Consider the following 12,915-nt stretch of genomic DNA (forward strand, 5'->3'; position numbering starts at 1 on the left):
GTTAAAAGCGACTTATAGTACTTAATTAAAGTAGAAAAAAATAACTGTGTTCAATTGAATTGCCTTTTTGAGTCAACGTGTTACATTAAAGTTCACTTTTTACTATTTGCTGCTGTGTTGATGCTGAATAAACTCATAAAAAATAAATTGATTGGATATGCGCATGCATTTATAATTAAGAAGCGCCCAGATGAAATTACTGTTTACTCAAGAAGGATAACGAATTTGGATGCTTTTTAGTCAGGTGGGCGGCTCATACGCGCGCATCCTTACATTTAATATTCATTTCGCTTTGTTTTCTGGTAAAAAAGGAAAAAGATAAAACACAGACGCGTATGAAACGTATATATGCTATTCTAAATTTAGAATGTTCCTCCAGTTGGCATTTATAATTAATTTCATCTCAGTTTTTTCGGAAACGAGTCGAGCCGCCTACAGCTGCGTAACAGTCAGGCGTCATCAAGAATCCAATTTTACAAAGTTCGACCGACGATAAATAATAATTTTGTTAAATTATTCCACTATCGGTCATCAACGAAGTTATATTTGCCGGATGAGAACTCCGTAGCCATCAACTGATAAACAAGGTTAATTTCAGGTGTTTTTATCTTCGATTATTAAAGTCAGAACGTTTTTTTTAGCGCAAGTATCCAAAAGTCTGGCGCAACAGACTAAAATCAGTTTTGGAAATAAAAAGGAAGCGGAAACTTAACATAAGCTTCAATTGATCTAAATGTAAACAAATATTTTTCGGTGAATTTATGTATTTATTTTGATATACTTTACAACCATTATTCGGCAAACGAGGTTAGATTTCAGATAATTGTTTGTCGTCAATTATCCGGAAATCGAGTCTAAAATTGTTATCAGAATGTTTTAGCGTAAATATATAAAAGCAGAATCCGATTAACGGTTGTTCCGCAACTCTTATGCGTTTGTAAAAAAGTAAATGGACCGTTAATGATCGCTTTTAAATCAACCAACAGCAATGATATATGGCGCGCTAAGCGTGACTAAAATACATTTTGTTTCGTGAAAAGGAAAACACAAACTTCCACTGAGCTATGCTAAGTGTACAACAAATATATATTTTTGAACTGAATCTATTTAATTTTCTTGATGTTTCTTCTATTGTGCCCCTTTCGACATAAGTGCGTAAATTTATAGCACGTTTCACAAAAATCGAATAAAGGGACTGGCACCTACTTTCCGTTATGTCGGCGACGGACTCAAAATCACATTTCCCGCAGCTAAAAGTGTCAAAAGTCTACTCTCGTTTGACTGATAGTCGCGATGGTTAAATTTACAGTTAAGGGCGGTTTAGGAGATCACGTTTTACAAGGGTAAAAACCCAGTCAATTCACGTTTGACTCCTGTCGGCCATTTGAACACTTAAAAGAATCGAAGCCCTACATAATACATTTACTTTGATCACAGGGGCACTCTCTTTTTATCTTGTTGCATGAATGGCTGCCGTTGTTTAGACAGAAATATATGGCAGAAGGCTTTATTAAAAGAGATTACTTTAAGTTGAATTGCAAGTTTTTAAGGCTAAGGAAAACAAATCGAAGAAAGTTTATAATTGCAACCCAGCAATTAACAAGCCATTCCGTGGTCAGAAATCCATTACTCAACCCATCACAGCCCATTTCACGGACATGCGTATTAGTGTATCAAGAGTGGCAATTAATCTGAGTTCGTCCCATTGTTGGAAATGTTGGATAATTTTGAAACCGGGTGCATGATCAACAGTCATCCCAGAGCTACTCATTCTTCTTGTGCTGTTACAAGTCGCCGACCACGTGACCAAAGGAAACGAGAGCTCTGGGAACGAGTATGCCGGGTAATCAACTCGCCATTCGATTTTCGACATCATTTAATATACGCATGCGCACTTCTTCCTTTCGCGAAACAACTGACGGTGAATTTGAGGGGATTGGGCAGACTCTGAAACACCAAGCTCAGGATATTTTCCACCAATGTCAAGTCCGTTCTTCTTTATGGTTGTGAGACCTGGCGTTCAACTAAGGCCCTTCACAATAAACTGCAAGTTTTTGTCAACAAATGTCTCAGATACATCTTGGGAGTCCGGTAGCCGAACGTAATTAGCAATGAAGAGCTGCTAAGAAGGACCAACATGGAATCCATTGTAACATCAGTTAAGCGAAGGAAATGGCGCTGGATTGGCGACACTCTCAGAAGAGAATGTAACAATGTGACAAGACAAGCTTTGCACTACCACCCACAGGGAAAGAGGAAAGTTGGACGACCAAGGAACAATTGGAAGCGATCCATGCTACAGGAGTTGGAAGGAGTAGGCTACTCATGCGAAAGAACCAAAGCACTAGCAAAGAACCGTGTACGCTGGAGGAAACTGGTGGACGCCCTATGCTCCCAAGGGGGTGAAAAGGAACAATGAATGGGCCGACTCTACGTATTTGGAGAAGGACTATTGAGAAAGAGAAAAAACAAGGTGGGGTGGAAGAGCTGGGATGTAGGCAAAGCAACGGCACGGAACAGAGAGTGTTAATTAGAGAATGTGACTGGTTTTAATGCGCCTACTCACGCGAAGAGAAATATATGATGGTGACAATGAGATACGTACTAACACGACTTAAGGTGGATTTTCACTGACGCGTAAATATTTACGTACGTAAAACGTGCGTAAAAAAAGATACGTAGGCAAATTTCCACTGTCGCGTAAAAAGTAATAAAAAGCGTTTCCTTTTTACGCGCGTTGAACGTGCGTAAATGCCCGCCATACTGAATTATCAAGTTGGTGAATAGAGTGCGTGATTGTCGGCCATATTGGAGAAGTGAAACAATAAGTTGTTTTTCCTTTGGGAAAAAATCATTAACATTTTTATGCAAATATCTTGTTGTTTGACTCTTCAAACATGGCTGCCATGAAAACACTTTGTACCAAACGCTAGAAAAAGAAATGCGTGAATATGACCAAGAGGCATTTTATAAATACTTCCGAAAGACACCATCAAGTAAAAGAGGTTTGAGGCGACCTTCCCGGATTCCCGGTTCAAAGTCTACGTGACCTGACGCCAGGGGTTTTCTTTCACTACTGCGTTCGTTAATTTGGTTCTGTAGCCAGTTCTATAGATTATTTCTTGAAGTGTTAAGACTTCCTCGATGAGAAGTGTTTTTACATCTGAATGTTTTCCAAAGTAAATCGATGGGCGATTTAAAACAAAATGGTTTTCCACATGGTAAGTGGTGTCATGTGACGAAATCCAAAAGTATGATTGGGTAAATCGTTGCGTAACCGCAGACAGCCGCGAAAAAAGTTGAACTCGGTTCAACTTTTTCAAAACCCCCAAAATCGCTACGCGCGTAAACGTGCGCTTCACGTGCGTAAATACCTGAAAAAAAACGTGGCATTGGAAATTGGACAACGTAAATTCGACGCACGTAATCGCGCGCGTAAAATTTCATTTTACGTACGTTTATATTTTTTACGCGCGTTAACGTGCGTAAACAAAAACGCGACAGTGGAAATCCACCTTTAGATTCAAAAACTTACAACAGTTACAATACAATGGTCTATTTACAATACGCTACTAACATTACTTTAATACAGTGCTTTTTTTACTTTATTTACTTAACTTTATTTAGAAGTATTAACGAGTAATTAAATAAATAATTCAATATTAAACAATATTAAAAAGTACAAACATCAAAATAAATAAAAAGGAAGACGTATTTGCACGGCTTTGCCTTTACATGTAATTAAGAATGGTTTTTGTTATCTCGTAATGTGAGAGCCGGGAAAGGGAGTTTTTTTTTATCTCGGGAGAAATATTGCACATTTTACATATCCAGATAAAAAACCTGGAGGTCAAAAATAGATGATTTTGGTCTTGATCTTGTTTGGCTTTACCCTTTAAATGGACCGCCGAAATCTCACGGTTTTTTGCCAAAAAAAGTCGCGTCAAATCAATGATTACTAGTTGATCTCCATTTTAGTATTTTTTAGTATTTTGGTATCTTTTAGAGGTCAAACAAGGCTTGAGCCATGCCAAGATTAGCAAGAGTGAAACACGATCGCCCCTTAAAACGACTGCGTGGGAGGCTATGCCAAGATTGGTCTCTTTTAGGGATTCCTTTCAAACTTTTTGACGAGCATGTCCACCCTTTTCATATTGGAGTCCCTCCCCCAGACCAAAAAGTCAGAAATTAAATGGGACGAAAACTGTGGTAGCATTGTGTCACAATTATGAATCTATGAAGACAAGTTACAACAATCATTTCTTTTTAATATTGACCTATTTTTATTCAAACAATTTTCATTTAAATTTTCAGCCATGTTTTTTTTATAAGTGTAAGTAAATGTACTTCTTATTAATCAAGCGTCAGGGCCGTACTGGGAGCTAATATTGCCCTCCTGCAGTCTTTACGCAGGGCGATATTCTCCAAGTACAGTCCAGAGCAAGTGAAGTGACTTTTTGCTGCGCTGTTTCCCACGTTTTACCAGTCAACTGGGCATTACTTTGGTTATAATGCCCGTTGTCATTACGGGAAAATCCAATCCCAACTATTAGCCAATCACAGAACTCGTTATACCTTAGAAAGTTACAAAAAATCTTGGTTTTTAATAGACTTGTTGCAAAAATAGGAGCCTACATCGACTTATATTCTTGAAGTGAGAGGTAGTACACAGGGCATAAAAAAATCATCAAACGAAACTCGAAACTTAGAATTCGTTTAAACTGTTGTAGCGTGCCTCTAAAGGTGACATTATGAATTAAACCGGCGGGTAAACGTACCGATAAATATATAGGAAGCCAGCCACACAGATACGTGCAAATCTACAACGCTCAAACGTTCATTAAGAAATCTGAAAGAAATCGATGAGCAATATTTCTGCGGTCTTTGTCCATCGTAATTAAGGTTGCCATCAGCATTAAGGTGGCTCTACTGGATTTTCAAGGGGTAATACCGCTCAAGTTTGAGAATTAACTACGTCGCCATTAAAAATGCTATCGAAAAACGATCACCACAGTTGTATTAGATAAAGATGATTTTTTTTTATGACTAGTGTTATATTAACATCGGAGTTGCCATAGCGACGAAATGACGTCATTACGTTTTTTACTTTCGCTCGTATTCCTCGGCACCAGGAAATGTTTTCAAAAAGCGCTCAAAGGAGATTGTATTACACATAGCTGCCTCGATGGGTCTCGATGTTGGCAAAGTTTGAACAAATTCTAAGAGAGCGTTTTTGAAATATTTGGGGATGAAGTTTTCGGGGCTATCACAAATACAGTCAAAAACATACTAACGAGAAAATGGGATAATATCTAAAGAAAACGAAGCGCCTGTGAATTGCAATTTCATCTTATAGTAGTTTGATTCCATTTAAAATCGTGTGTAAAACAGTGGTGGGGATTGCTTTGGTCGATTGCGAGAAAAAAGAATTTGATGAGCGTGCGTTCCGGTGCTCTTTTTGCCATTTTTGTTTATAATTTGGTCTATGCCTACAAAAGTGATAATAAATTAAAAACCGCTGGATACATTTTTTTAAAAAATTTGACAACCACGAGTTTTGTCATCGATTGATATTGCTTGAAAGTTTCAAGCTCATTGAAAACATAAAAGGCAATAGAATTTGGCCTCCAATGTACTGATTTTTTCTCGCAGATTTCGTGTTTACAAGCGAGACAGTGTTCTCATTATTCACGGCTTTTGTTTTCACGTGTCATATCTACGTGCACCACTGCAGCAAAAAAATCATTTGCATTAAACAGGACGCTCGATTGCTTTCCGAGGAAGCTTGTATGTGATCAGTTAGCGGAGTCTACTGAGTGAAAAAAATGAATTAACGAATGAATGAATGAAATTAGAGGACACCTAACTAAGAAAGAAAATAACTATGGCGTTAATGTACATGGAAACTTTAACAATAACTACCTTATTGTTTCTTATTTGGGAAATGGTCAGGAACGGCATATTTCGCGGAACTTCAGTAATTTTCGCGATTTTGGCGGGTCTTTAATTTTACGATATTTTGAAAAACGCGAAAACTAAGTCCCGCGAAAATAAGATATTTACGGGATCAAAAAAATGGAAGCATATGTTTGCAGCTTGGTTCACACTGATATATTACAATGGGAGAAATCGGCGCACACTGATCTATTACATGTAATTATACCAGCACCTCAAACTTGTAGATCAGCTGAATGTGATTCTAACGGGTCAATCTCGGCGCGAAAACTGGCGCTTTAAACAATTCAGGAGTGACAGCTCTGACGGAAGAACTCTGACAGTTTCACATTTTTCATTAATTCAATAATAAGCACTTCAACTTAAATTTGACTCTTGGAACACGATCGTGTAAAGAAAACAGCTGTATATTGAAACATGGATGTTGTTTACTCACGGCCAAATAACAAACGGTCCCGAATAGGATGTTTCAATGATTCTAATGCACTGTGCGGATGTTATCCAAATAATTAAAAGGGACCCTTTTGTTTAAATCGTTTGAAGCATCCCTAGAGCCTTTTTTTTAATTAACGTAAAGGCAGTTAAAACTCTAAAAGGACTGAAAACAAGACATTTCGGTGTGTTTGAAGGCTTTCTCGGTCGGAAATAATTGTCACATAATTGCTGTATTCGAGGTGGTGCAAGTATGTATGTTTCAATAGTTTTAAAAGATTCCGTGCTGAAAATGACTTCTGACAGCCTCCGTCATTAGGTTTACACAGAAGGACTGAGAGCAGAAGACAATATATAATCTTTGTTCAAATTTGTTTGCTTGTGTAGGGGGTAAATACATGCAGAATTTTTTTTATTAAAACTGCAGTATTATCGGTTGGTTATGCATTATTATGAAATGTCAATTTTGGTCTTTAGTTACCGCACGTATTTCGTTGAGGTATAACAAAAAGGATTATCTTCCCTCCCCAGTGAGATGATTAATTTTGCGTACCTCCCCACTGGAAAAAACAAAACATAAACTGCAACGCATGTCTAAAGAATTTATTTCTGGGACCGTTCTCAAATCTGCTGTATAAATTAATCACGTGCCGCCGAGCAAATTCGTCTTATTGCTTTGCACCGTAATTAAATGTGATGAAAAAGTCGAAGAACTGATTGCTTTTTACTGATCGGAAATTCTTAATTATACGAAATTATATGCGCTAACTAACTTGATCATTTTCTATTCCATTTAGAGATGCAATTTTAGCTCATCGCAGTTGGAATCTGAATAGCAGTTCTAGTTAAAAGTAATCCGCTAACAGTTTGATGGCTGGCACTAATGCTTTACTGCAGGCTACCAACGTGAACACCATTGTTGAGTGACTTTGTTTGCATTTTCCACTTGTTAGCCCCTGTCGACTGACTTTCAAACAAGGACCGTTCCTAAATTATAAATTGTTTGCGTCAACCAATGAAACATATGCTCTGCCGGATACTTTTCTAGGGGATTTGGCACGATATAAAACAGGTTAAAGTTCCGCGCACGAAGTTATATAAGAAGTGAGCACTGAAGCGAATGGTTTGAAGCTGTCTTTGTTTTTTGCGTTGTAAGGAACGTTTAAAGCTCACTGGCTTTGCGAGCGTAAACCAGGAAAATCGCCAACTTCGACAGCGTGAGGTAAACGAATTTTAAAATTTGTTATGTCTTCTGAAGAGTGCCATGCGGAACTTGAGTACATATCATCTATTTTTCTCGCGGTGCTTCACTCTATATCTGGTTTTCTCTCAACTGTTGGCAATGTTGTTGTCCTTCTGGCGATTTACCAAACACCATCCTTACATACAGTGTCAAACTACTACATCGCTTCTCTCGCGGTGGGGGATTTTCTCGTCGGAGCGGTCATCAGCCCTTTGTGGGTCGCTAAAAGCGTTCTTAACATCTGGCAAAACCAACACCCTTTGACCGTAGCTGCCGAGCTTATGTCCACGCAAACTCTGATAACGACTACTTTCAACCTAGCTGCCGTTAGCTTAGACCGATATTTAGCCATAACAGATGCGTTTTACTATATGCGTGTCATGACACTTCGCCGCTGTATCATCGCCGTTGCGCTGATCTGGGTATTTTCCTTTGCGTTTGCCTGCCTCCGTTTGATAGTCACCGAACCTGTTGACCTTCCAAAGTTGTGGATAGCCGTTGCGATCGTGGGTTACACTCTACCATTTGGTGTCATAAGCTACAGTTACTATCACATCTACAAAGCAGCTAAAAGCCAATCGAGGAGAATCGAAGCCGAGGCTCGCGCCGTTTCGGTTGTTTCTGAAGCTGGTGGAAGCAGTGGTACTGACTCCATTAGCTCTCAAACGAAGCGAAACCGAAAAGCTGCTAACACAATTGGGGTTATAATTGGGATTTATCTTCTCCTGGCTTTTCCTAGCATGGTCATCAGTGGGATCCAACTCATAACAACAAACGAGTGCTTGAAGATTCGGATCATACGCTATTGGTTTTGGGGGGCGCTTTTCTCGTTTAGCAGTTCCGCGGTCAACCCCTGGATTTATGCGGCACGCAATCGTGACTACAGACAAGCATTTAAACGTGTCTTCAGATGCTTGTTCTCCGAAACAAGAACGATAAATGCTGTGAGTCCGTTTCGGAATAAGACGAATAACGAAACTCAAGTCAATGAACTTCCCAGCTCTAGATAATTCGCGGTTTTACTGTACATAATTTCGCGTAGCCTCTTAAGCAAAACATTAAGTTCTTTAGACAATCTTATAAACAACTCTAGTCAAAATAATTCCTAAAATTAATTATGGATCGTGCAGAAAGCGATGTTTTTTATTTTTACTGAATTTGTAGCGATAGTCAATGATTGTAAAAATTGTAAATAATCAAGTTGGCTGTTTAGAAGACCGATTCACTCAATAAAATGTGTGTGTAAGTTATGTGCTAAAAGTCCATGATTTTACTAGCGCGTGCAATTTCAAATTGTTTTTGGAGTATATTGTTTTGGTTTGATCCGTCTTTTCTACGCCTTCATCAGTGAATTGCTAAATATTTCAATTGCTGTGATTAGAGAATTTTCACATACGTATGTACGCATTTGTAGTGAATGCCCGTGTTTCCTTTAAACTGCGTTTTTCATCGGTAATTTGTGTCGTTAAAAGTATAAATGCATCGTTAACTGCTATTCAGCCTTTACATTTTTCGATTTTGTATTCATCAGGCAAATTGTTAATGGATCGTTAGAAAGGCTCAAAGGAGGCGTACCAAATCTCTTAATGCTGTTTCGTGGATAATTTGCAAGTTCTAATTACGCTTGTGCTTTCAAGAGGGTTTCTTTTCTTTGTAGAAGATAAGGCACTCAGATCTTGTGCGTACCAATTATAAAGTTTAATTTTTCAATGTTTACCTCTCTGGCATTACATGTTTTCGTAAGAGAATTTTTTAAATAATAAAAGAAAACATCGAATTATAAGTTAAAAAAAATAAATTCGTGTACAACAGATGGCCTGCGAAATTGTTTTTTTTTGTCCAAATCTCAGCATGTCTTTTTTCTCAATATGTTAATTATATTGCGATGTCTCACCGAAGCTAAAGAGGCGCATTTACAATGAATTGTTACTTTGTTTTGTTCTTTTAGGTTTTGCAAGCTTTTCATTTATGTATAACGTGCAAAAATTTCATCATATCAAAAGTGGAGCAATATTTCAAAAGTTTAATTTTAGCGTTCAAGATCAACTTCAAAGTAACTTCATGAATTTTATTATGTTGTCCTTCGGGCGAAGTGAAGTTGATAAAAGCTTTTTTCTTCGCGAATCTTGGCATTATCACTCTATCTCACTCCTCCGCAATTTTCCTCCGGCGAGGGAAAAACTCTCTGTCGGCCGGAACACAGTACTACATCGGCTGTAAATGTAGAAAAGATAAGTTTAATTTTAAATATTAATAAAAATTGTCCACAAAACGCAGGGATTTTTGGTCATTTTATACGCCGTGGTCTTGAAGGAAACACTATAAAATTGTCTAGACAGTTTCGTTGAGTAATTAATTAACGTGTTCGGTATAGAAAAAGTCTCCCCGCCCAGCAGTCAAGATGGCGTATTCACCATTCAACTCGACTTATATTATTTACATCAGACCACGTTCGTGATTCTTTGTCCTTTTATTTTCAGCAATTTATTCGGTTAAATCTTTTAGACCAGACTAACCTCTAGATCTCTGCAGGGTAAGATTCTCCCGCTGAATCAATCTTTTTGTTATTTATTCGCAACAATAAAAAATCTATCTTTGGCGACAAGTCATTCTTGATTGCATGAACAACCGAATGAATATATAAAAAAAAAGACATCAATGGAAGCCCAATGTTTCATTTTTAACGTTGAAAATCCCATTAACTAACGCCGACCATTTGTTATAGCCTGTATGCCAGGATACGTTTAAATACGTTTACATTAACGCTGGGATATTAACGATAACTGAAGATCGCGCAAATTTTTTTTTATGGTCAACAAATGCCAACATAGCCTGGAAAGGGTTAACTCTGTAATGAAAATGAATTTTTCAACAATGACACGAGCATGGGACAAATTTAAAGAAAAATTCTGAGTCCCCGACAAAATCGAACCCATGGCCTCCCAGATACCGGTTGGGCGCTCTAACCAACTGGTACGAGAGAGCTGGGCCATTTACTAGGTTGATATGTGACACGCGTCCTGCACACTGCTAGGATCAGCAATATCGAAATCATCAAGTGTGTAGTAAATAATAAAATGGTAAATTTTAAATAATGAAGATGTATTTACTCTGTATTTGAAATCCTTTAGAAACATTTTCTCGCCACCAGATCATGGTTTTTCGCGTAACTAAACAAAAAAACATTTGTGTCTGCAACAATATGTTTTCCTTTTCAAAAATAAGTCAGAATTTATAACAGAAATATCACAAAGTGAACAGTGTGTTTTATCGCACTTTTATTGGCTGACTAATTTTAGCCAATTGTTCACCACCGATATTCACCTGTCGGTCAGTGGCAATTCGTTGTTTGGTATGATGATAATCATAGTTCACATCTGATCAGTATGCAATAAGAACTTTGAGCCGGGCTTTAAGGTATATTTTAATATTCTATAAGTAATGTTTTCTTAGACTAAAAGCATTCAGAGTATTTCTCTTTTTAGCCGGTTATCTATCCATATTTTAAAGGTTATGGCGAAGATTATTTCAATCTTAGTATGTTTCTTAATCGCTACCGGTAAAGAGATAAGAAAAGCGTTTTTAATGGAATTTGACAAAAGAGGATGAATTCAATCATTTTTGCTCAAGGGTTTTGTTAATTTAATCTGAAAATAACTGGAATTGACAGCAACACGGTGAGAAAAAATGCGACAGTTGCTGATTATTTATTAAAAAGCTAATAAAATATTCTGCTCTTACCTGACGGAATAAACACCACCAAAATGAAATTACAATTTCATCTATTGGCAAAATAATATGATCTTGACCTCTTCTTGCCAGTCAAGTTTATCTCATATGTTCATTTTAGCACATTGGGGGCGTCTTAAAGAGCCTGGCACAATATCTATAAACGCTTTGTGCTGAAACTAGTTTGATTGAGGTTGATTTATTGAGAAGCTAGTTTCTGTGTTCCCTTGAAGTGCTGTGGTCATATACCATTGTTGACAAAAAAGGTAACCCTGTAGTGCCTCGTATCCAGTCGCCTCTCTCTTTTTTGGAGAAATGGGCGCGCAAGGGAGGAAGGGAAGTCTCGTCTTTCTTCTTCCCGTGGTCCCTCGCGCTTCGCTCTCGTCACCAGTCGCTCGCGCTTTGCGCTCGCCTTTGTTATTGCAGCGCAGAAAATGCGAAGCTCCTGAGGAGGAGGCTGAACCCTGTACATGTCGATACCTTCGATAGCAAACGGTATATCCCGTTCAAATACCTACAGAAAGGATACTGCATCTCTTTTTTTATTTTTCTCTTGAATAACCCCTTAAAATAATTAATCGAATCATCCGTTCGGTGAGTCTGTTCGACCTATTTTGATAAGCCTTTCAAAATAACCTAAATGACAGTTTTCCCGACCCTTTTGTATACTCCAGCTATGAAATCCCTGCCCTTTAATGTACCTAAAGCCTGAAAAAGGAACCTTTTCAAGCGAAGCCACCCTGTATAGTCCAATATAGAGAGTATCCCATCCCCACCCCCTTGGTTCATGATTGCTAGCCCAGAGGAGCCAAACACAAATCAAATTTACATGGGCTTGCACCTCCTACATTTTATAGCCTTTGGATCCTAATTGCAAATTACCTGTAGTACTTTTGAAGCCAAGAAGCGCTTTATGGGTTGATATGTATTGTAAATCTAATATTCTCATCAAACTAAAACATATAACAAAAAAGACGACGACCTTAATTGTTTAACAGGACATTCTTGTGAAGAATTGTACGCTTTTATCATAAACGGTCAAACAAAAAGCGCAGGTTGTCATGGTAACGGTTTATGACTTGGCGAAAACGTTAATTAACACCCGAGCGACTGAAGACAATAGAGAACGAATATATGTATGTACAAAAAATTAGAGAAACAGTTAAGTTAGAAAATATTTCTGGTAGTTTTCAATTTTGTAAATCGTAACCACTACCCGTTGCCTTGCTGCAGATCATAACTGTATTTAAATTAGAGTTGAAGTTTAACTCTCGGTGACCTGCACTAGCCTTTTGAATTAACTGTTATCCACCTGTATTGTGTATACTGAAAGTAATTAGTGTTGTAAAAAGTGAATGTTAATGAAGACTTTGATGATATTTACTTAATCCAGTTTTTTTGCATTAATGGCACTGCATTGTAAAAGATTCTTTGGCTACAAATAAAAGACTACGTTGAAGCCAAGTTTTTTCGACTGTTTTGGTCGTCTCGAAGATTTTGTTTGCTTTAACCAGGGGAATGGTTATGAAGCTTGACCGAGTTCTTTGTTGAGGGTG

The 12,915-nt window shown here is 37.8% G+C and overlaps 1 protein-coding gene across 1 annotated transcript; it reads left to right on the top strand.

Moving 5' to 3' along the window:
- The first annotated feature begins 7,400 nt into the window (after nt 1-7,400).
- Nucleotides 7,401-8,878, top strand: LOC144662227 (5-hydroxytryptamine receptor 1B-like). The gene has a single exon (XM_078522994.1). It carries the CDS (start codon nt 7,633-7,635, stop codon nt 8,638-8,640), a length of 1,008 nt encoding a protein of 335 aa, XP_078379120.1. The 5' UTR covers nt 7,401-7,632; the 3' UTR covers nt 8,641-8,878.
- Nucleotides 8,879-12,915: the final 4,037 nt, after the last annotated feature.

The sequence above is a fragment of the Oculina patagonica genome, chromosome 8 (genome assembly GCF_052425735.1).
Source record: "Oculina patagonica isolate OP01 chromosome 8, crgOcupat, whole genome shotgun sequence".
NCBI classification, from domain to species: Eukaryota; Metazoa; Cnidaria; class Anthozoa; order Scleractinia; family Oculinidae; genus Oculina; species Oculina patagonica.